We start from the raw sequence: 21,705 nt of genomic DNA on the forward strand, positions 1-21,705 counted from the left end.
TTCGGGCTGCTTATTAGAGTAGGGCAGGGCAGTTGGAGTCTTCCCCAGGCAGCCCTGCTTACTCCAGCGGTGGGCTCCTCCCACAGGGCCAGATTCTCCAGCTTCTGGGAGCAGGCCCCCCAGTGTGAGCCTTTCCACACAGAGCCAGCTCCAAGCCCTGGAACCAGTAGTGGGCTAGGGGCAGCTTTCTTCAGAAGCACTGCATTATCAAGTTACTCCAAGACGTCAGGCTACTGAAGGTTGGGAGGTGATACACTGGAAATCTACAGGGACACTATAAGCCAATAGAGGAAATCTGCAATATCACAGAGTCCCACTAACATCTGACCAATATGAGAAAACAATGGAAGAAAATGTCCCAAACAAACCTAGATACTATATCAATAAAACCCAATGACAGCACAGCAGAAGAAATGTCAGAAAGGGAGTTCAGAATGTACATAATTAAAACAATCAGGGAAGCAAACGAGGAGATGAAGGAGCAAATGCAGGCATTGAAGGAGGAGATGAAAGAGCAAATGCAGGCATTAAATGATCGCACCAATCAACAGTTAAAAGAGCAAATACGAGAAGCAAGAGATCATTTAAATAAAGAGTTAGAGATATTGAAAAAAAAAAAAACAGAAATCCTTGAAATGAAGGAAACAATAAACCAAGTTAAAAACTCCATAGAAAGCATAACCAATAGGATAGAACACCTGGAAGATAGAACCTCAGATATTGAAGAAAAAATATTTAATCTTGAAAACAAAGTTGACCAAACAGAGAAGATGGTAAGAAATCATGAACAGAATCTACAAGAATTATGGGATCTCATGAAAAGGCCAAATTTAAGAATTATTGGGATTGAGGAAGGCCTAGAGAAACAAACCAAAGGAATGAACAATCTATTCAATGAAATAATATCACAAAATTTCCCAAATCTGAAAAATGAAATAGAAAACCAAGTAAAAGAGGCTTATAGGACTCCAAATATACAAAATTACAACAGACCCACACCAAGGCACATTATTATGAAAATACCTAACATACAAAATAAAGACAGAATTTTAAAGGTCGTGAGAGAAAAGAATCAAATTACATTCAGGGGGAAACCAATAAGAATATCAGCAGATTTTTCAATCCAGACCCTAAAAGCTAGAAGGACCTGGAACAACATTTACCAAGCCCTGAAAGAAAACGGATGCCAACCAAGAATCTTATACCCAGCAAAACTTACTTTCAGATTTGACAATGAAATAAGATCCTTCCATGATAAACAAAAGCTAAAGGAATTTACAAAAAGAAAGCCGGCATTACAGAACATTCTCAGCAAAATATTCCATGAGGAAGAGATGAAAAACAATGATGCAAATCAGCAACGGGAGGAACTAGCCTAAAGGAATAGCCAAATAAAGGAGAAACCAAAGCCTGTCAAAAAACAGAAACGAGTCAAATGACTGGGAATACAAATCATACCACAATAATAACCCTGAATGTTAATGGCCTGAACTCATCAATCAAAAGACACAGACTGACAGATTGGATTAAAAATAAAAATCCAACAATATGCTGCCTGCAAGAGACTCATCTCATAGAAAGAGATACCCATAGACTAAAGGTGAAAGGATGGGAAAAAACATACCATGCACACGGACACAGCAAAAAAGCTGGAGTATCCATCCTCATTTCAGATAATGTGGACTTCAAGCCAAAACTAGTCAGAAGGGATAAAGAAGGACATTACATACTGCTTAAGGGAACCATAAAGCAGGAAGACATAACAATCATAAATATCTATGCCCCGAACATTGGCTCATCCATGTATGTCAAACAAATCCTTTTCAATTCCAGAAATCAAATAGTCCATAACACAATAATACTAGGCAATTTTAATACACCTCTCTCACCACTGAATAGATCTTCCAAACAAAAATTGAATAAAGAAACCATAGATCTCAATAACACAATCAACAATTTAGACTTAACCGACTTACACAGAATATACCATCCAACAAAGAACGAATACACTTTCTTCACAGCAGCACATGGATCCTTCTCTAAAATAGACCATGTCTTATGCCACAAAGCTACTATTAGCAAATACAAGATAGAGACACTACATTGTACTCTATCAGATCATAATGGATTGAAATTAGAAATAAATGACAGAATAAAAAACAGAAAATTCTCCAATACCTGGAGATTAAATAATACACTATTATATGATGAATGGATAACAGAAGACATCAGGAGGGGAATTAAAAAATTCTTAGAAGTAAACGAGAACAAAGACACATCATATCAAAATCTCTGGGACACTATGAAAGCAGTACTTAGAGGAAGATTTATTTCATGGGGCACATTCAACAAAAGAAGTAGAAATCAACAAATAAATGACTTAACACTACAGCTCAAAGCCCTAGAAAAAGAAGAGCAGAGCAACACCAAACGTAGTAGAAGACAGGAAATAGTTAAAATCAGAGCCGAAATCAATGAAATTGAAACAAAAGAAACAATACAAAAAATTGACAAAATAAATAATGGGTTCTTTGAAAAAATAAACAAAATTGATAAACCCTTAGCCACACTAACAAAGAGAAAGAGGGAGAAAACTCAAAATTACTAAAATTCGGAATGAACAAGGAAATATCACAACAGACACGAGTGAAATACAGAACATAATTAGAAGCTATTTTGAAAATCTATACTCCAAGAAAACAGAAAACCTTGAAGACATCAACAAGTTTCTAGAGACATATGAATTACCTAAACTGAACGAGGAGGACATACACAACTTAAATAAATCAATTTCAAGCAATGAAATAGAAGAGGTCATCAAAAGCCTGCCAACAAAGAAAAGTCCGGGACCAGATGGGTTCTCAGCAGAGTTCTACACTACCTTTAAAGAAGAGCTCATTCCAATACTCCTCAAAATATTCCATGAAATAGAAGAGGAGGGAACCCTCCCTAACTCATTCTATGAAGCCAATATCACCCTGATACCTAAACCAGACAGAGACACATCGAGGAAAGAAAATTTTGGACCAATATCCTTAATGAACATGGACGCAAAAATTCTCAACAAAATTTTAGCAAATCGCATACAAAAACATATTAAAAAGATAGTGCACCACGATCAAGTGGGTTTCATCCCAGGGATGCAAGGTTGGTTCAACATCAGGAAATTGATAAATGTCATTCACCATATCAACAGACTAAAAGTTAAGAATCACATGATTATTTCAATAGATGCAGAAAAAGCATTCGATAAAATACAGCATCCCTTCATGCTCAAAACACTAGAAAAAATTGGGGTAGTGGGAACATTCCTTAACATTGTAAAGGCCATCTATGCTAAGCCCATGGCCAATATCATTCTCAATGGTGAAAAACTGAAAGCATTCCCCCTAAAAACTGGAACAAGGCAGGGATGCCCTCTTTTACCACTTCTATTCAACATTGTTCTTGAGACTCTAGCCAGAGCAATTAGACAAACCAAAGAAATTAAAGGGATATGAATTGGAAAAGAAGAACTCAAACTATCCCTGTTCGCTGATGACATGATTATATATTTAGAGGAACCTGGAAATTCCACCAGAAAACTCTTAGAACTCATAAGTGAATTCAGTAAAGTAGCAGGTTACAAGATCAATGCTCATAAATCCAATGCATTTTTATACATAAGTGATGAATCTCTGGAAAGAGAAATTAGGAAAACTACCCCATTCACAATAGCCTCGAAAAAAATAAAATACTTGGGAATCAATCTCACAAAAGAGGTGAAAGACCTCTACAATGAGAACTACAGAACACTAAAGAAAGAAATTAAAGAAAACCTTAGAAGATGGAAAGATCTCCCATGTTCTTGGATAGGAAGAATTAATATTGTCAAAATGGCCATACTACCTAAAGTGCTATACAGATTCAATGCAATTCCAATTAAAATCCCAAATATGTACCTTACAGAAATAGAGCAAGCAATTATGAAATTCATCTGGAAGAATAAGAAACCCAGAATAGCTAAAGCAATCCTCAGTAGAAAGAGCGAAGCAGGGGGTATCGCAATATCAGATCTTCAACTCTATTACAAAGCAATAGTAACAAAAACAGCATGGTATTGGTACCAAAATATACAGGTAGATCAATGGTACAGAATAGAGGACATGGACACAAACCCAAATAAATACAATTTTCTCATATTAGACAAAGGTTCCAAAAATATGTAATGGAGAAAAGATAGCCTCTTCAACAAATGGTGCTGGGAAAACTGGAAAACCATATGCAACAGAATGAAATTAAACCCCTATCTCTCACCCTGCACAAAACTCAACTCACAATGGATCAAGGACCTCGGAATCAGACCAGAGACCCTGCATCTTATAGAAGAAAAAGTAGGTCCAAACCTTCAACTTGTTGGCTTAGGATCAGACTTCCTTAACAGGACTCCCATAGCACAAGAAATAAAAGCAAGAATCAACAACAACTGGGATAGATTCAAACTAAAAAGCTTTCTCTCAGCAAAGGAAACTATCAGTAATGTGAAGAGAGAGCCTACAGAGTGGGAGAATATCTTTGCCACTCATACTTCAGATAGAGCACTAATCTCCAGAATCTATAAAGAACTCAAAGAACTCTACACCAAGAATACAAATAATCCAATCAACAAATGGGCTAAGGAAATGAACAGACACTTCACAGAAGATGTACAAGCCATCAACAGATATATGAAAAAATGTTCAACATCTCTAGTAATAAGAGAAATGCAAATGAAAACTACCCTAAGATTTCATCTCACCCCAATTAGAATGGCGATTATCAAGAACACAAGCAACAATAGGTGTTGGCGAGGATGTGGGGAGAAAGGTACACTCATACATTGCTGGTGGGGTTGCAAATTAGTGCAGCCACTCTGGAAAGCAGGATGGAGATTCCTCAGAAAGCTTGGAATGGAACCACCATTTGACCCAGCTATCCCACTCCTTGGCCTATAACCAAAGGACTTAAAATCAGCATACTACAGAGATACAGCCACATCAATGTTCATAGCTGCTCAATTAACCATAGCCAGATTGTGGAACCAACCTAGATACCCTTCAGTTCATGAATGGATAAAGAAACTGTGGCATATATATATAATGGAATATTACTCCACCATGAAGAATGATAAAATTATGGCATTTGCAGGCAAATGGATGAAATTGGAGAATATCATGCTAAGTGAGATAAGCCAATGTCAAAGAACTAAAGGACGAATGATCTCGCTGATAAGCAGATGAGGACATATAATGGGGTGTAGGTAGGTTAGCGTTAGGGATAGGGTTAGGTTTAGAGTTAGGGATAAGGAGGGTGGTAAGAATGGAGGAAGGAAGGACTGTATAGCAGGAAAAGAGGGGTGGGAGGGGTGGGGGGGAAGGGAAAAATAACAGAATGAATCAAACAACATTGCCCTATGTAAATTTATGATTTTTAATTAAAAAATAATAATAAATAACTTTTCCAAGTTCCAGGCACTAAACCTTTAGATGAGCACAGTACTAACAGCAGCAGGCTGGGGCTCTCCGACATGCTTATCTGTGGACTTGCTAAATGCATTTAAATCTTCTAGTTCTAAAATCTATGAAACAGGAAAATTTGAAAATTTACTGATTCACTGCTGATAAGATGATGCAAGCTTCAGACTAAATAATGCCAAAATAGTAATTATTGCCCATTCCATATGCAATATAAAATTGTATAAAGAAAATTTGCTTGTTAAAAACACCCAAACCAAACCAACCAAAAAAAAGTTGGTGCTTACTATCCAACCCTGCACACAGAAAAGTTTAGGCTTAAAAAATAATTCCAGAAATAGCTAGTGTGGTGGAGCACACCTGTTAATCCTAGCTACTAGGGAAGCTGAGACAGAGGGATTGGAAGATCCAGGAGAGTCTGGGCAACTTAGGAAGACCCTGTCTCAAAATAAAATATAAAGGGCTGAGGATGTAGTTCAGAGGCAGAGTACTTGTTTAGCATATGTGAAGACCCTGACTTAAAATATAATTCTAGAAATAATGGTGATTATAATTGTTTTAAGTTCAGTTATAATCCCTTATAGATAATTTTCAAATACTATAGTATTAAAAATGTTGCAATTAATCCAGGATTCCACAAATAAATATATATTTTTAATGTACCAGGCACCTAAGGGATTGTTATGGTTTAGCAGTATATGTGTAAGAAAAGGTTACAGAATTAAAAAAGAGAGTTTGCCTTTCAGGAAATGAGTAAATTCCACTAAATGCCAAAGGGGATACTATACAAACAGCAATTTATATTATTATGTATTTTGTATAGCTCCATGGTAGCTTACTGAAAGAGTTCCATTAAGGGCCACAAAATTTCTGAAGATCTAATTAAAGAAGTTGCCTCATAAATGTTTAAAAGTCAAAATATGGATGAACTTTGTGGTCCAGTGGTTGCTTCAATGAGAAAGTCATGGAATCAATAAAAATAAAATTGTTGCTATATTTATCATTTCCTTTCAAGAAAATAGGTAATAAAAGTTCCTCCCAAGAATTGTACTTAAAAGCACAACTGTTTTAAATAAAAAAATACTTAAAATGTCTTCCAAGGAAACCACACAGTGTAAAAGTTTTTAGTATCTGGGAACTTACAAAAAAAATTTCCGCCAGAAAATAACACAAAAGCAATATTGGTGAGTTACTATTTTATTAACCTCAGAATAAAAAGGAAAGGAAAAATAATTGGCTTGTTTTTAAAAATAAATTTCATCCTCTGGATAAAGAAAATGTGGTATGCATATATACACAATGGAGTTTTATTAAGTCATAAAGAACAAAATTATAACATTTGCAGGAAAATAGATGAAACTAGAGAGTATTATTTTAAGTGAAATAATGCCAGATTCAAAAAATCAAGGATCCTGTTTTCTCTCATATGTGAACACTAGAGAAAAAAAAAAGAAGAAGAAAAAAAAAAAGGTCGGGGGGAGGATTTCACAAAATTAAAAGGGAGACCAGTAGAGGACAGGAACTAGGGGGACAGAAGGAAGGATAGAAAAGGGGGAGGTACTGGGGAATGAAATTGATCATTTCAATGCGTATATACAAATATGTCACAATGAATCCCACTATTATGTATAATCATAATGTAGCAATAAAAAATTAAGAAAAATCACATTCTTGGCTGGGCACATTGACACGTGACTGTAATCTCAGCATCTCAGGAGGCTGAGGCAGGAGAATTCCAGGTTAGAGGTGGTCAGCCTCAGCAACTTGGCAAGACCCCATTTTGATATTAAAAACAAACAAACAAACAAACAAATAAATAAAAATAGGTGGGGACGCTGGGTTCAATCCCTAGTATCCTAAAAATAAAAAAATAAATAAATAAATTTTCTTAAAAATGAGGGGAAACTTGAATGTAATGGATGATTATAGTCAAGTTATCTCTGGCTATTAAGAGTTTAGTAAAACCTAAATATCAATCAGAATAGCCAGACTGTATCCTCGAGAGCATAGTTGTATCAACACAGGTAGTGAACCAGCAGTGCTATGATAAATATGAAGAAAAACTATACTTGTGTCAAGCCATGTTTCCCTACTGTGTCAGTCACTTTTTTGGATGATCTTCCCACCTAGCATCTTTCTCTGGGATTAAGGAGAACATTCCCATGCATTTTTTGCACAGGAGTTCAGTATCAAATATCTGCAGCAATAATACAAGGGGGACTTCATAAACCAGGTTTTACCTATACTGATCTTTCATGAACTAGTTAAGACATTTCCCAGAGCCAGCCAATTTTTTATTCCCAAAATCCTGGCTCTGGTATAGTGAACTGGGCAGCTGAACAGTCCTTCTGGGTGATATCACCTCCATCTCTAGCATGCTCTGACTACAGTAAGTCACACCTGTGACTTGAATTCACATAACTGAATTCACTGAAAACTATTAAGGGATATGTTACTCTTAAGTGAGGACAAAAGCTTCCTTGTCATGAATAAACAATACTGTACTTTCTTCTTTAGGCAGGGTTCATTGTAAATTAAGAAGTTGAGAAGTTAACAAAAAAGGTAGGAAAGACTATCAGTCTCATTTTCAGTCTCAACAGAAAGGAAAAGGGGATGATTGGTAATAGTAAAATCTAGTAATTTAAATAATCTTGCTAAAGTAGCATACTTAATTTTTCTCAATAAAAGTTATTATAAAACCATTAATAGTTTTTCTATTTTCCTAAACTTTAATATTAAAATTTTAATAGGAAAAACATTGCTCCTATGTTTTAATAAGTCATTATCACAAGGATTAAATTAGATAGTTTATATTATCTGTAAATGTCTTTGGTTCCTTCCTATCAGATCCACCCTCAACTGATTACCGTCTCTGAAATATGGCCACCTGCTACCAAAAAACAAAAAGCCTGGCCAAATGTGGTGCTGCATAACTGTAATCCCAAGAATGGGGAGGTTGAAGCAGGAGGATCACAAAGTTCAAGGCCAGCCTCAACAACATAGACCATCACCAGCTTAATAAGACCCAGTCTCAAAATAAAAAGGTCTGGGGATGTATCAGTGGTAGAACACCCCTGAGGTTCAATTCCCAGCCTGGGGGACAGGGGAACAAAAGCAAAGAGCCTGTGCACATCGTCAAGCATGGTCTAATCAGTGAAGAGTGAGGTAGACCTGTTTCCTTGCTATGCCAGGTCTTTAAGTGAGTAAGTGCCAGGCACTTTACTTGGACTAATGCAGTCTGGTACAAAGGCTAGCTAGTTTTACTGTGACTTTTTAAAATTATTTTTATTATTAAAACATCTCTTCAAATGGTTTCCCAAGATGTGCTTAAACACTTCTAACAAATGGCATTTACTATTTCTTGGAATGGTCCATACTATTTGCCAGATATTTCTAGCAGTTGCACTATTAGAACAATTCCTTAAATATCTTTTCAAAAAAGACTATACTTGGGGCTGGGGATATAGCTCAGCTGGTAGAGTGCTTGCTTTGCAGGCACAAGGCCCTGGGTTCAATTCCCAGTACCATCACAAAAAAAAAAAAAAAAAAAAAGACTATACTCAAAACTACTAAGAGTTTCAGTGTTCTGGCAGCTACATGAGACCACAGGCTCAGAAATTATAACTCTACTGATCCTATCTTCCTAGGGTAAGTGGGCAGGATCCATACAATATATGTCTCTGTTGAAAACTGAATTCTTAGTGCAGGCCATTTAGCTCATCTCGTAGAGTTCCTGCCTCTCATGCTGGAGGCCTGGGTTCGAGTCCCCAGCACTCTGGGATTGTGGAAACAACAAACAAACGAAAACTGAATTCTTCAGAAATGAACACTAGATTTCAACACCTGCATTCAAAATGAATTAATAAATGTGTTGCTAATAAAACAAAAAAGTGTCTTCTACATCCCATTATGAAGATTAAATTGTAATTAAAGATAACTGTCATCTAATTTAGTGCAATGAATCACAAGTGAACAAGGGAAGGTTATCAAGGGGGCTAGTAACTGGAATCAGGTTCTCAAAAAGAAGCTCAAAAAAGAATGTCAGTATTTCCAATGAATCTCAGAGGGAGAACCTGACAGGTCCAGGGTCTTAAGACTCTAACAGTGGAAGGGAAGGAAAGGAATTCACATTTGTCTCCTTGAATTCACTGAACATCCCTGCAAGATGATGTTTTATAACAGATGAAAACTTCAAAGCAGTTTTACTGCTGGCACAAATGTAAATCCAGGACTCAAACCCGTCTGTCAAATGCCAACATCAAGGCCAGCCTGTCCAGCATATGTGGGCAGATGACTTCAAGAAGTTACTAGCACCAGTTCTCTGGATTTTGATACCATATTCCTTTTTTATAATACAGTTTTAGTCTCTCCAAGAAATTTTGCACTAGGCTGGGCATGGTGGAACATGCTGGTAGTCCCAGCTAACTGGGAGACAGAAGGATCACTTGGGCTCAGGAGTTCAAGGCCAGCCTAGGCAACATAGATAGAACTCATCTCAAAGAAAAAACATTGATTTTGTACTTAAAAAATGAGATATTTGGTTTGCCAGGCATTTCTGTCACATTTCCAATAAAACAATAGTAATAGTGAGTAGTAGTATTTTCCATCAGTCTTGTTCAAAACTTTGCCAAACACTTCATTCTCTAAGCTAAAACTCCAGTCCCTTAACCACTGTCTTTACCAACTTCTATTAGCATCACCATCTTAAAAGAAAAATCCTGTCAAATCTTTAAAGAATTACAGATCATCTTCAACATCACAAATGAGACATTATAAAAGAAAAAGTAGTCAGGCATGATGGCGCATACCTGTAATCACAGCAACTCAGGAGGCTGAGGCAGAAGTATTGCCAAGTTCGAGGCCAGCCTCAGCAACTTAGTGAGGCCCTAAGCAATTCAGTGAGATCCTGTCTCAAAATAATAAAAAGGGCTGAGAACTTAGTTTAGTGTAAAGCACCCCTGGGTTCAATCCCCAGTATCATTAAAAAAAGAAAAAGAAAAAAAAAAGTAGAGTCACCATAAGGTCTAATTTCTATGTTGCCAAGAACCAACATGGTTCTAAGCCTCTACTTGGAAATAATATCCTATACAGCCAGTCCTTATTCGTGGATTCCCGTTAGCATGTCTTTTACTAAAATGGGCAACTTCCAAATGAATACTCGTGGCACTTCTAAAATTATTTTTGGACCTATACTTATGGTGAAAAATTTTAATATGAAGATGTTTACATTCCCAGATGAGGTTGAACAAGCTGTGCCTGTGTAAGCTCCCACGTTGTAAACAAGCATCCCTTCCAGGTCTATGTAGTGCCATGTTTTCCCATTTTTCTTGGTGATTTTACTGTTAAAAAATGGCCCCAAAGCAAAGTGTGAAAGTTCCTCAACTAAGAAAGCTGTGACGTACCTTGTGGAAAAAGTACATGTGTTAAATAAGCTTTGTGTATAAAGCATTAGTTACAGTGCTACTGCCTGTAAATCACTGTTAATAAATCAATAACACATACTAAATAAGGCAAACAGAAACACACATAAAACAAGGTTATCATTGATTGGTTGAAAATATGACCAGAGGCTTGCACAAACTTAGGAACAAGGTTTCCGTATTCACTAAGTGTTCATAGTAAATTTATAGACTATAACTATCACAACTGTTTTTACATGTACTAACTCTAAATATAGAGCATTTTACTGATCATCTTCCCCAAATCAGAAACAATAGTGGTAGGTGGATAGGAAAAACTGCAAGGACTGTTGATGGTGTTCATTCATAGGCTAAAAACATTAGAATAACAATGCACAAAGAAAATGCATATCACATCACCAGCAACAAAGATCAAGTGTATATATACATATGGGCAAGCAAGACTATACAATGGATAGGAAACTGTAACAACATTCATTTTTATTGTCATTTCATCTTTAAGTTGCTATTTATTTTAAAACAGTAATAGTACAGTAATATATGTACGTAATTGATATTGGCAGTGCCTGCTGCAATTGTGTTGATGTTATGTATACATGACCAAAAAATGTTGGGAAATCAACACCATAAAGGATGGGAGTCAGTAGCAGAAAAAAACAATCCCAGAGGCACATAGCCTGCCATTAGGGGCAGACTGGTGGCTTTGAGGATGCAGATGCAATGGGAAGTCTAAAGAAAGATGGATTCTACTTTGGCTCTGCTTCCAATCAATTGTAATGATTTTCACACAAGGACGCCTTTGCAGTCATCATCTTCTATGAGAAACTAGCCAGTTGTAGCATTCACTAGATAGAAATCTAAAAAATTTATGCCTTAGAAAGTAAGATATATACTTGGGAGGCTGAGGCAGGAGGACTGCAAGTTCAAGGCTAACCTGGGCAACTCACTGAGATTCTATCTGAAAATAAAAATTTAAAAAGGATGGGGATGTGGCTCAATGTTAGAGTGCTTTCTTAGCAGGAATGAAACTTGGTTCAATTCCCACTACTGCAAAACGAAAAAAAAGGTTGGGGGAGGGAGATGTAATAGCTGGTCAGTTAAACCACTGTTTGATGTTCCCTGAAACCTCGGGGCCAAAGGCATGCCCTAACAGAGCACATCACTAAACAGAAAACATTACTTCCTAAACTGGAAAGATTCTATGGAATCTCATAAGATATCCTGAACTATTGGCACTATATTATATACATATATGGCATTACATATATATGTAATGTATTCATACACATATATGAATACATTTTCAACTTTAAGTGCTCAGCTAAAAAAGAAAAAGGGAAAATATAACAACAGTGTTGGCAATCTGTCTACCATTTTACCTAATTCAATTCCCTGGGAGCAGTTCTCAGTTCCCCAGGGTCTCTTATAGTCTGAGTGGCTCAGTGTGTGGCTAATGATTGACATGACGTATTATTCATTTATTACCAAATTCCCAAACAACTACTTCTGATGTTCAACGGAAGAAGCAGGAATGTTTCAACCGTAAAGGAAAAACTGCATTTGATTTACTTAAAGATGGAAAGTCAAGAGAGGAACTTGAACTGAAATCGATTTCCATGCATGTCTGAGTTTTTTGGGATGAACCCAACTACTATGTAAACCATAAAGCCCTAATTAAAAAAGAGAGAGAGAGAGAGAGAGAGAGAGATAGATAGATAGATAGATAGATATGGACAGTTTCCAAAGAGTATTCATTCACTTCCTAAGGGTACTTCAAAGGCAATTTCTGACAATACTTGATTTTCGCAGTGCATATCCACTGTTGAACCAAACAGCCAAATAAGGTAAGGCATTATTTTGTCCAAGGACTGTACCTAAACCCATCACCAAGAGGTGATATAAACTGAAATTTGTTACTGTGTACTTTATGGTATTTCATATTGACTGAAGTGCTCTCAAATCAACTGTGCTATTTATAACATATAAAGCAGTCAAGCAAAAAAGACCAAACACTGTGGTCTCATTACAAAGACTGCACACAGAAATGGAAATAAGTTTCAGAATAGACAATTTTGATTCAAATCCCAGGCAAATTGTTCAACTTTTTAGAGCATTAGTAAAATGTAAACAGTACACACATCTCATGAAGAATGAGTTACGTATTCCACATATGTACAGTACTCAATGTTTCCTTCCATCATTCCACACAAAGCAGGGCTGCAAGTTCACACCCCTAGTCTGACTAATAATATGTTCAACACATAACACTGTTCAACTCCCAGCTTAGAAGTTTAAGGATATAACTCAGTATGTCCTCTAAATAAGTGTGCAAAAACTATGCTAAAGTTTCTTGTCAAGTAAATTTATAAAATGTCACTCTCAAGACATGCAATGTACGGTACACGTGTATTATGAGGCAAAGGCTCTAAGGAATTATGCAGTTAATAAATCTAGCTGAATATGTTCAGACGAGCATTTCCCACAAGCACACTTAATGCATTTTTTTGCATTATTACCAAAAACACCCAAAGACCTAATATTCTTCTGAACATACTTTTAGAAATAGTGGAGCTAATAAAATCATGTGTAACAAAAACATTAACAATACTAATAATTAATGGTATATATTATGGGACTTGCACAAGAAACTATCCTTTAAACATTCCTGTAGCGTTCTTTTGCAACCTGCCTTGAGCTTCAAAATAGTCTAGTGGTATTGAACCCAGGGGCACTTAATCGCTGAGCCCACATCCCCAGCCCTTTTTTATATTTTATTTAGCGATAGGGTCTCAATGAGTTGCATAAGGCCTCCCAAAGTTGCTGATGCTGGCTTTTAACTCAGGATCCTCCTGTCTCAGCTTCCTGAGCTGCTGGGATTACAGGAGTGTGCCACTCCACAGGCTTCTAGAGGCAAACTCTCATCAATTTATTTAGGTCGCTAGGGTTTCAGAGTAAGTTTGCCATAAGGATTTCAAGAAGTGGCTCATACAGTGGGAGAAAAAAGTAGGGGAGAGCTATTTGTTACTTTTTTACAAAACTGAATTGTATGAGACATTTTCTATCACAAATAGTTTCCAAGAATGGCACATATCTAATGCAAAAACTCTGTTACTACCCTGCTAATGACAGCAGGAAGTAAAAGACAGAATGCAGCTAAGTGAGTTAGTTATGAATTATAAGCCACAAAAATTAGGAATCCTTTTTTTCTCTGAAAACCAAGACAGCAGGTATTATTCTATCACAAGAAAAAAGAAAGCCAACACAATTATCAGCACTTGGGCAATCCTGAGGTCCTTGGTGTGATTAAATACTTGGAAGATAAGTTAAACCAGATTTCTTCAAAATCTTTGCTTAAGATGTCAAGATACTATGATTCTTCCAAAAAATTTTTAAGTAGCTGTGACATCTGAAGTCCTAAAGGTGTATGTAGATTTTATATGATAACCTATATCTAGAAAATCATTCTTCACGAGTACTTTTAAAAAAATAAACAATTTAAAACTCAGGCTGCTCGGTTTTTTGAATCATGAGTTTTTCCTACATTTTATGTACCCAAGCATCTCTAATTAATACTTGTACTTGAAATGAATTCTTAAAGAGAAGTTAAGACCCGAGAAATGTTCTTCAAAAATCATACTAACATTTGGTATATATTCTGACAGACGGCTGGGATACATTTAGGAAAGGAGCCTGCGACAATGAAGAGGAAGCTTGTGAATTACATACATGTACACAGTGTTGATTAGCAGGAGGATGCTTTGAATAAAAGCTTCAAGTTTCTATGTTTTTCTGAGGAAAATGTACAGAACCCACAAGTGTCCTGTAGTTCAATAAATCGGTACTGTGGACCACAACACCTACTCGAATAAAATATCAGTGAGCAGCTGGGCTACTAACAGTAGGAAAGGGAAGGAACGAAGAGCGACCACTACCGCCCAAGACACCAAGGCTATCTAGAAAACCATCTTGACACTTCAGTGTTTACGTTTTGAGGAACTAGACCTCAGGGACCACTCAATCTAGACCGCTGCCCCGCGAGGCCCCAAAGAGAAACCGCTGGATGCTCACCTGCGGGGCGACGAGGCACAGCCCTACCAGGAGGGGCACTCATCACCTCACTGCGCGCCGCGGGACTTCCCCTCTGAACCTTTTTTTTTCCTTCAACTAACCACTATGTCTTCCCACCCAGCTGCAACTAAGCAAGAGCAAGAACCTAAGAGGGAGAAGATGGTGCCATGAGGAAAGCACGCCCGTAATCAAACGCAGCCTTCTTCCTCTCCATTCCAGAGGATGCAAAGTCGCACCGCCTCTCCTAAGCTTCAGATCTCTAGTGCAAAGTCTGCAATACTTAAATTTCCAATTCTATTTAAGCACAAGTAACTTCCCCTCTCCCAGCCGCCCCTCACCTTCACGAAAGCAATCGGGGTTGTGGTACCTTCGATATCTAACAAGATCACAGTGACTTCAGCGGGCACCGAAAGCACGACCATTTCCCCACCAGATGTTACCACAGAAATCAGTCTGCTGGTAGGGAGGGTGGAGGGCAGCGCCGGCTACGCCCCAAGACAGTCCTGGGCTTCCGAGAGCCCCGCAACAATCTCGGAGATGGCGACCGCGTGGGGCCTGAAGAGCGCAGGAGAGGATACCTCCGCGGACCAGCAAGTGGAGAGGACCGCCGCCCAGGGGTCAGAACTCAACGCACCGGAGCTGCAGGCCCAGACCACGTGGGCAGAGAAGGGGGCGGTCCTCACAGGATCCGAGAGGCGGGGGAGGCTAATGCGGCAGCGCCGATTGGCCGCCAGTCTACCTCGAACTGGATCCGTCAAAATGGGCCTCGCGTGGGCGGGAACAAAGAAGCGAACGCGGGAGCCGGGCGCGCGCCCTCCGCAGACTGGTCGAACGAGTGGGAGAGGCCCGGGGCACGTGCAGACTGGAGCCCCGCGAGTGGCGCGCCGGGGATGTGAGTGCCCCTTGCCCTCTACTGCACCCAACCCCCACCCCGCCCACTGCCTCTGCTTTTGCATATCTACAGTGATTTGACCAGACCCCACCCCTCCTCGCGTCCTCAGCTAGCGACTGAGGCGGTGCCAGATCCCGGCTGCGGCGGGGAGGCCCGCCGCGTCGCGCGGCCTGGGCACCTGAGGTGGTAGCGGAAGAGGCGCCCGTGTTGCGTCGCCGCCCGGAGGGGCCGCCGCGCGCCCGTTTCCTGTTCGGCTGGTTCCAGCCAGCGCGAGGACGAAACACGCGTGCGCGCGGCAGGCGAGCGCGCTCGCCTTCTCAGCCGCCAGCGCCGGGCGCAGTCCGCCTTTTTCCGGAGCAGTCCGGACACGGCGCTAGTCGATAGGAGCAGCCGCCGCAGCAGCTCCGCACTGGGCAACCGAGGGCGCAAAAAGGCAGGTTGACGGCTCTTTGGTAGGATTGGGCCGGACTGGACGCCAGAGACAAAGGCTCTCAAGGCAAGAAGGACTGTGGCCCCGCGACGGCGCTGCTCGGGATTTTTGACCCCAGGACTTTTCGCCCCTTCATTTTTCTCATCTGATTCTTCTCTTATCCCAAGCCCGCGCCCCCTCCCGCGCGACCTCGCTCCCCACCGGGAGGGCCGCGATGGAGGTCCCGCCCCGGCTTTCCCATGTGCCGCCGCCATTGTTCCCTTCCGCTCCCGCTACTTTAGCCTCCCGCAGCATTTCCCATTGGCGGCCGCGGGCGCCGCGGCAGCTCGCCCCGCTCCTCCCTTCGCTCGCTGCCGGCTCCGCCCGGCAGGGGGCGCGCCGGACCCAGCGCCACGTCACCGCCCAGCAGCCCTCCCGATTGGCGGGCGGGGCGGCTATAAAGGGAGGGCGCAGGCGGCGCCCGGATCTCTTCCGCCGCCATTTTAAATCCAGCTCCATACAACGCTCTGCCGCCGCTGCTGCCGCGACCAGGACTGCGCGCCAGCACCCCCCTGCCGACAGCTCCACCACCATGGAGGACATGAACGAGTACAGCAACATAGAGGAATTCGCAGAGGGATCCAAGATCAACGCGAGCAAGAATCAGCAGGATGACGGGTACCGCACGCTTCTCTCCTCCCCTCCCCCAGCGCGCCGCACGCGCCTTTCGTCCCTCGGGAGCCGCGTGCTGCCCCCATTCTTGTCCTGAGTCGATACTCCGCGTGCCCGCTGGGCCCCAGTAGCTTGGAGGGAAGAGGAAAGTAAGACGGCGGGGGTGACTCGAGAGGCCCTCGGAGGGTGGGGGAAGGGCAGAGGGGTTGGAGGTGGAGGGCGGCGGCTTCGGAGTCCCGAGTGCGCAGGCGCCGCGTGGGGCCAGGGGGGAGGGGCCGGCCTAGCTGCACCACATGCTGCAGCTGCCGCCGCCTCTTCATTGTCTCTTACTGCCCCGCGCAGGTTTTCTGGAGCGAGTTCAGAAACTCTTGGTTTGGTCGCTAATAGATGAGTGATATTTAATACTCAAAATGCATTATGATGAGTTTTTTAGGTAGAATGTTAGCGTGACATCAGAGAGAGTTCGTGAAAGTTGTGAGGGACCGGTTTAGGAAGTTGGATTTTCGGATCTTAAGGAAGCTAAGCAGAACCTTGGCCAGATTTTAAATTCTGCATTACGACATGTGAAAAGCGATCTGTTTTGCTTTGGTGTCCTAGATGGAATTTTGAGATTTTTGTGGTCTGTTATTAGTTTCTGTAAAAGTAGATTAAGTTGCTTGAAGTCAGTGTGTAAATTTTACTGTGGTTTTTTCACAGTTTGATTAATTCCAGGAGTGAAACAGTCATATAAGTTACTACTAAACTTAAAATAAACTTTCATTTCTAGTAAAATGTTTATTGGAGGCTTGAGCTGGGATACAAGCAAGAAAGATCTGACTGAATATTTGTCTCGATTTGGGGAAGTTGTAGACTGTACGATTAAAACAGATCCAGTCACTGGAAGATCAAGAGGATTTGGATTTGTGCTTTTCAAAGATGCTGCTAGTGTTGATAAGGTAGGAATGTATTTTGCATTGTGATTCTTGGTGGGTTTTTTCTTTTGAAGATTTTCTGGGATTTAATTGGTGTCACAACAAATTTGTCTTCTAGGTTTTGGAACTGAAAGAACACAAACTGGATGGCAAATTGATAGACCCTAAAAGGGCCAAAGCTTTAAAAGGGAAAGAACCCCCTAAAAAGGTTTTCGTGGGTGGATTGAGCCCAGATACTTCTGAAGAACAAATTAAAGAATATTTTGGAGCCTTTGGAGAGGTGCGCTGTGATTGTTTACATGTATCTTGTATTTGGTGTGTTTATAAATGTTCGTCCTTTGTAGAGTTTGTATAGAACCAATTACTATTTTCCATAAAGACAGGATGATGTCACTGCTCATGTGCCTTCCAGTGACTATAAATTAATTGTTGCTTTCTGTGTGGTAATAAAAACCAGTACCTAATTTATTTTGGCCAAAACCCAGCTATTTGATGTGGTCAGTATTGGGGACTGGGTACAGAAGGCTGTTAGAAGGTAATTTATTCTCAATGCTTCACATATAGCAAATCTTTTTAGGCTAATGATAAAATAATGTCTACTTCTCAGAAGTTGCCTAATTGGGATCTGTGGTGTTCTGAGCCACTTTGGTAGCTTTTTACTATTGTTGGATGATCTTGAACATGCATCTTTCTTGCAGATTGAAAATATTGAACTTCCCATGGATACAAAAACAAATGAAAGAAGAGGATTTTGTTTTATCACATATACAGATGAAGAGCCAGTAAAGAAATTGTTAGAAAGCAGATATCATCAAATTGGTTCTGGGAAGGTAAAGTCATATAATTATATTGAATGAAAATTGGAGGATTTTTTTTTTTCCTTCTAGTAATGTATTTGAGAAGGATAAAATGGTTTAGTGTTAAAACTTCTGTAAAAATTCTGTATTTGTAATTTTTAAAAATTTGTTTATAGTGTGAAATCAAAGTTGCACAACCCAAAGAGGTATATAGGCAGCAACAGCAACAACAGAAAGGAGGAAGAGGTGCTGCAGCTGGTGGACGAGGTGGTACTAGGGGTCGTGGCCGAGGTGAGAATTCTTGGGAAATAATTCCAGGGTTTATGTTGTGTACTGCTAAGTAAGACTAAGTCCAGAAAAAATAAGGCTGAATCTAATTTTAACCCTATTACAACATGAAAAAAAAAAAAAAAAAATGACAGATTGAGGGACAAGGGGGTTGCTTTTTTATTTTCTAATGAGTTTAACAGGTTTTACCTGTTGTAAGAATGAATGGCCACTTTGACAGTATCATCACTGGTAGGGAAGTAGTATCATGGTAAAACATGATGTGGTAGGTTTTCTTAGAAATTCTTAAGAACAATCTGTCTTAATCTTCAATGGAAAATATGGTAATTTTTTAATTATGTTTAGGAACTCGATACTGGCACAATTGGACTTTCTACCCCCTGATAACAGAAAAGAATACTTCCTGCCAAGTAGATAAAAATATTTGGTCCATTCTGCCTTCTAAAATACGCAGAGCGAGGGACAAGAACGCATCATTTTGTGTTAGGATTGGGGGTCAGAAGTTGTTTCCTAACAATCATTGTGCATTGTTTCAGGTCAGGGCCAAAACTGGAACCAAGGATTTAATAACTATTATGATCAAGGATATGGAAATTACAATAGTGCCTATGGTGGTGATCAGAACTATAGTGGCTATGGCGGATATGATTATACTGGGTATAACTATGGGAACTATGGATATGGACAGGGATATGCAGACTACAGTGGTAAGAATATTTAACTTAATTTCATAAACCAATGGTATTGAAATTCAGTATTGAAGTACATTTCCATTCTAAAATTGTTTGTGTATATGGGTTTTCCATCTATTAAAGTGTTTGGAATTTCTGAGGTGTATTATGATCATAAGGTGATTATAATAGTAGAGCATGGTGATTAGAAAAGTATTGGGATGTATGATTTATGACTACTGGCTATTAAAAATATTTTAATACTTAGCATGCAAACTTTTTTACACATTTGATAGCTTTTTAATGTTTGTGAAGAAACCATTGTATAGAAAACTTAGTCAAATTTGTATCCTTTCAAAATAGGTCAACAGAGCACTTATGGCAAGGCATCTCGAGGGGGTGGCAATCACCAAAATAATTACCAGCCATACTAAAGGAGGACATTGGAGAAAACAGGTGTGTATAAGAAACGAGTGGAAATGTCTAATTTAATTTAAAGATCAATAGACAAATGAAAAATAAGTAAAAACAAAATAATATGTAGCCTGTTTTTACTAAATTAATTTTTAATTGCATTATGAGCCTGTTTTGCCTAAAGTGTCTATAGATCTTTAACTTTAAAGTCTTATCTCACCTTTTTTAGTATTACAGAAAAACTTAAGAGTTTTTCTGTTTGCTTTGTGTACCAGGAGGTCTAGAGGAATAATTAAACATTTTTAGAACTATTAACAGGTAAAGTACTGAAATGGGTACAACTTAAGGAAAACAAGAATGTTGTCTTCTAACTCTGACATTATACCTTGTTTGTACCCGCCAGCGGGAACTTCATTGCAGGCCGTGTGTCACCCTGACCACGTCTATCTCTGGGGGTCGCACGTTGCGGGCAGAGCGCAAGGCATACACCAGAAAACGCTGTCCTGTGGTATGGTCTCTTCCAACTTCATGTACCAGCGTAAAGATTAAAGTGGAAAACTTCAGACTTTGGCTTCTTTTTTTTAATCTTTTTGGAGATTAAGTGTCTAAACTTAACTTAAATGGTTTTTTACAGGAGTTAAAGTACATAAATGCCTTTTTACAGCTTAATCATTTTGGTCTTCTGTTTAGTGTTGTATTTCAATTGTGGAGCCTCATTTTAAGTGTTCATTCTTTAAGATTTAATGCTTGCTTTTTCTTTTTATAGCTAATAGTGAAATCTACAAACCAAAACAAGAACTTTTAAATCTGGGATATAAGTTAAAGATCATATGCACAAAAGCAATCTGTTTTCTTGTGATATAATAAGCCTATTGGAAATTCACATTTGTGGTAGCATTTCATCTGGCTTACTAGAGATGCTTCTAGTAGGCCTTAATTTAAGTTCAATCTTTGAATATGGGAAGATTGTGTTCCCAGATTCTTTTCTGAATAGTTTTGGATTTAATATCATTTGGGAACTCCAGGGTGAGTTTACAAATTACTGAAGCTGCATTTTGCCTATAAATATGCATGTGATCTTTAATTATTTGAAGAAAAGAATAAAGTGAGGACTTAAAACAATTCATGAAAGTGGACCTTTGAAAGCTTGCCACACTGGCACAAATCTAACTGCTCTTTTGTTTTTGCTTTTAGGAGATGCTAAAGAAACCCATCTTGCAGGACGACATTGAAGATTGGTCTTCTGTTGATCTAAGATGATTATTTTGTAAAAGACTTTCTAGTGTACAAGACACAACTGTGTCCCAACTGTATATAGCCGCCAATTAGTTTTCTTTGTTTTTACTTTGTCCTTTGCTATCTGTGTTATGACTCAATGTGGATTTGTGTTTATACAAATTTTATTTGTATGATTTCATGTTAAACCTCAAATAAATGCTTCCTTATGTGATTGTTTTTCTGCGTCAGGTACTGCATAGCTCTGTAAAAATGTAATTTTAAATAAGCAATAATTATGGCACCATTTATTTTGCAGGGTGTACTGGTTCCACAAGGAGAAACTATGATCCTTTATAAATAGCCACAGTGTCACCCTGTTACCCATTTTTGTAGATGTATTCTATGTTCTAAGAATTTTCCAATTAACTGAGGCTTCCACCAGACATTTCTTTG

General features: G+C 39.3%; 2 protein-coding genes across 10 annotated transcripts in view; one reads left to right on the plus strand and one right to left on the minus strand.

The window, feature by feature from the left end:
• The window catches only part of ENOPH1 (enolase-phosphatase 1), a 34,099-nt gene extending 18,451 nt beyond the window's left edge, over positions 1-15,648 (minus strand). Inside the window, exon 1 of one of the 2 annotated variants that reach the window (XM_079153334.1) lies at positions 15,319-15,648. In XM_079153334.1, the coding sequence (XP_079009460.1) occupies positions 15,319-15,402 (84 nt within the window). In that variant the 5' untranslated portion in view covers positions 15,403-15,648. The remainder of the gene's footprint in view (positions 1-15,318) is intronic. The other variant, XM_079153335.1, reaches the window with a different exon arrangement.
• Positions 15,649-16,313: 665 nt separating this feature from the next.
• On the plus strand, positions 16,314-21,489 carry HNRNPDL (heterogeneous nuclear ribonucleoprotein D like). Of its 8 annotated transcripts, XR_013766072.1 has the most exons (9): positions 16,339-16,959; positions 17,720-17,888; positions 17,983-18,144; positions 18,563-18,694; positions 18,838-18,952; positions 19,486-19,656; positions 19,984-20,076; positions 20,438-20,542; positions 21,229-21,246. XR_013766072.1 is itself a non-coding variant. In XM_079153302.1 (8 exons), the coding sequence occupies exons 1-7, from the start codon at positions 16,517-16,519 to the stop codon at positions 20,052-20,054; spliced, it is 1,263 nt and encodes a 420-aa protein (XP_079009428.1). In that variant the 5' UTR covers positions 16,339-16,516; the 3' UTR covers positions 20,055-20,076; positions 20,438-21,489. The 8 variants fall into 8 exon arrangements, 6 of the variants coding, with proteins under 6 accessions (XP_079009430.1, XP_079009431.1, XP_079009432.1 ...); XM_079153302.1 differs by having other exon boundaries at positions 20,438-21,489; XM_079153303.1 differs by lacking the exon at positions 20,438-20,542 and having other exon boundaries at positions 21,229-21,489.
• Positions 21,490-21,705: the final 216 nt, after the last annotated feature.

Source organism: Sciurus vulgaris (assembly GCF_902686455.1).
Source record: "Sciurus vulgaris genome assembly, chromosome: 9".
Classification (NCBI taxonomy): domain Eukaryota; kingdom Metazoa; phylum Chordata; class Mammalia; order Rodentia; family Sciuridae; genus Sciurus; species Sciurus vulgaris.

Coding starts and splice junctions, on each gene's coding strand:
- HNRNPDL (XM_079153302.1), top strand. CDS start 16,517: ATGGAGGTCCCGCCCCGGCTTTCCCATGTGCCGCCGCCATTGTTCCCT. Junction 18,695..18,837: donor ATCAAATTGGTTCTGGGAAG/GTAAAGTCATAT, acceptor ATTTGTTTATAG/TGTGAAATCAAAGTTGCACA. Junction 18,953..19,485: donor TACTAGGGGTCGTGGCCGAG/GTGAGAATTCTT, acceptor GCATTGTTTCAG/GTCAGGGCCAAAACTGGAAC.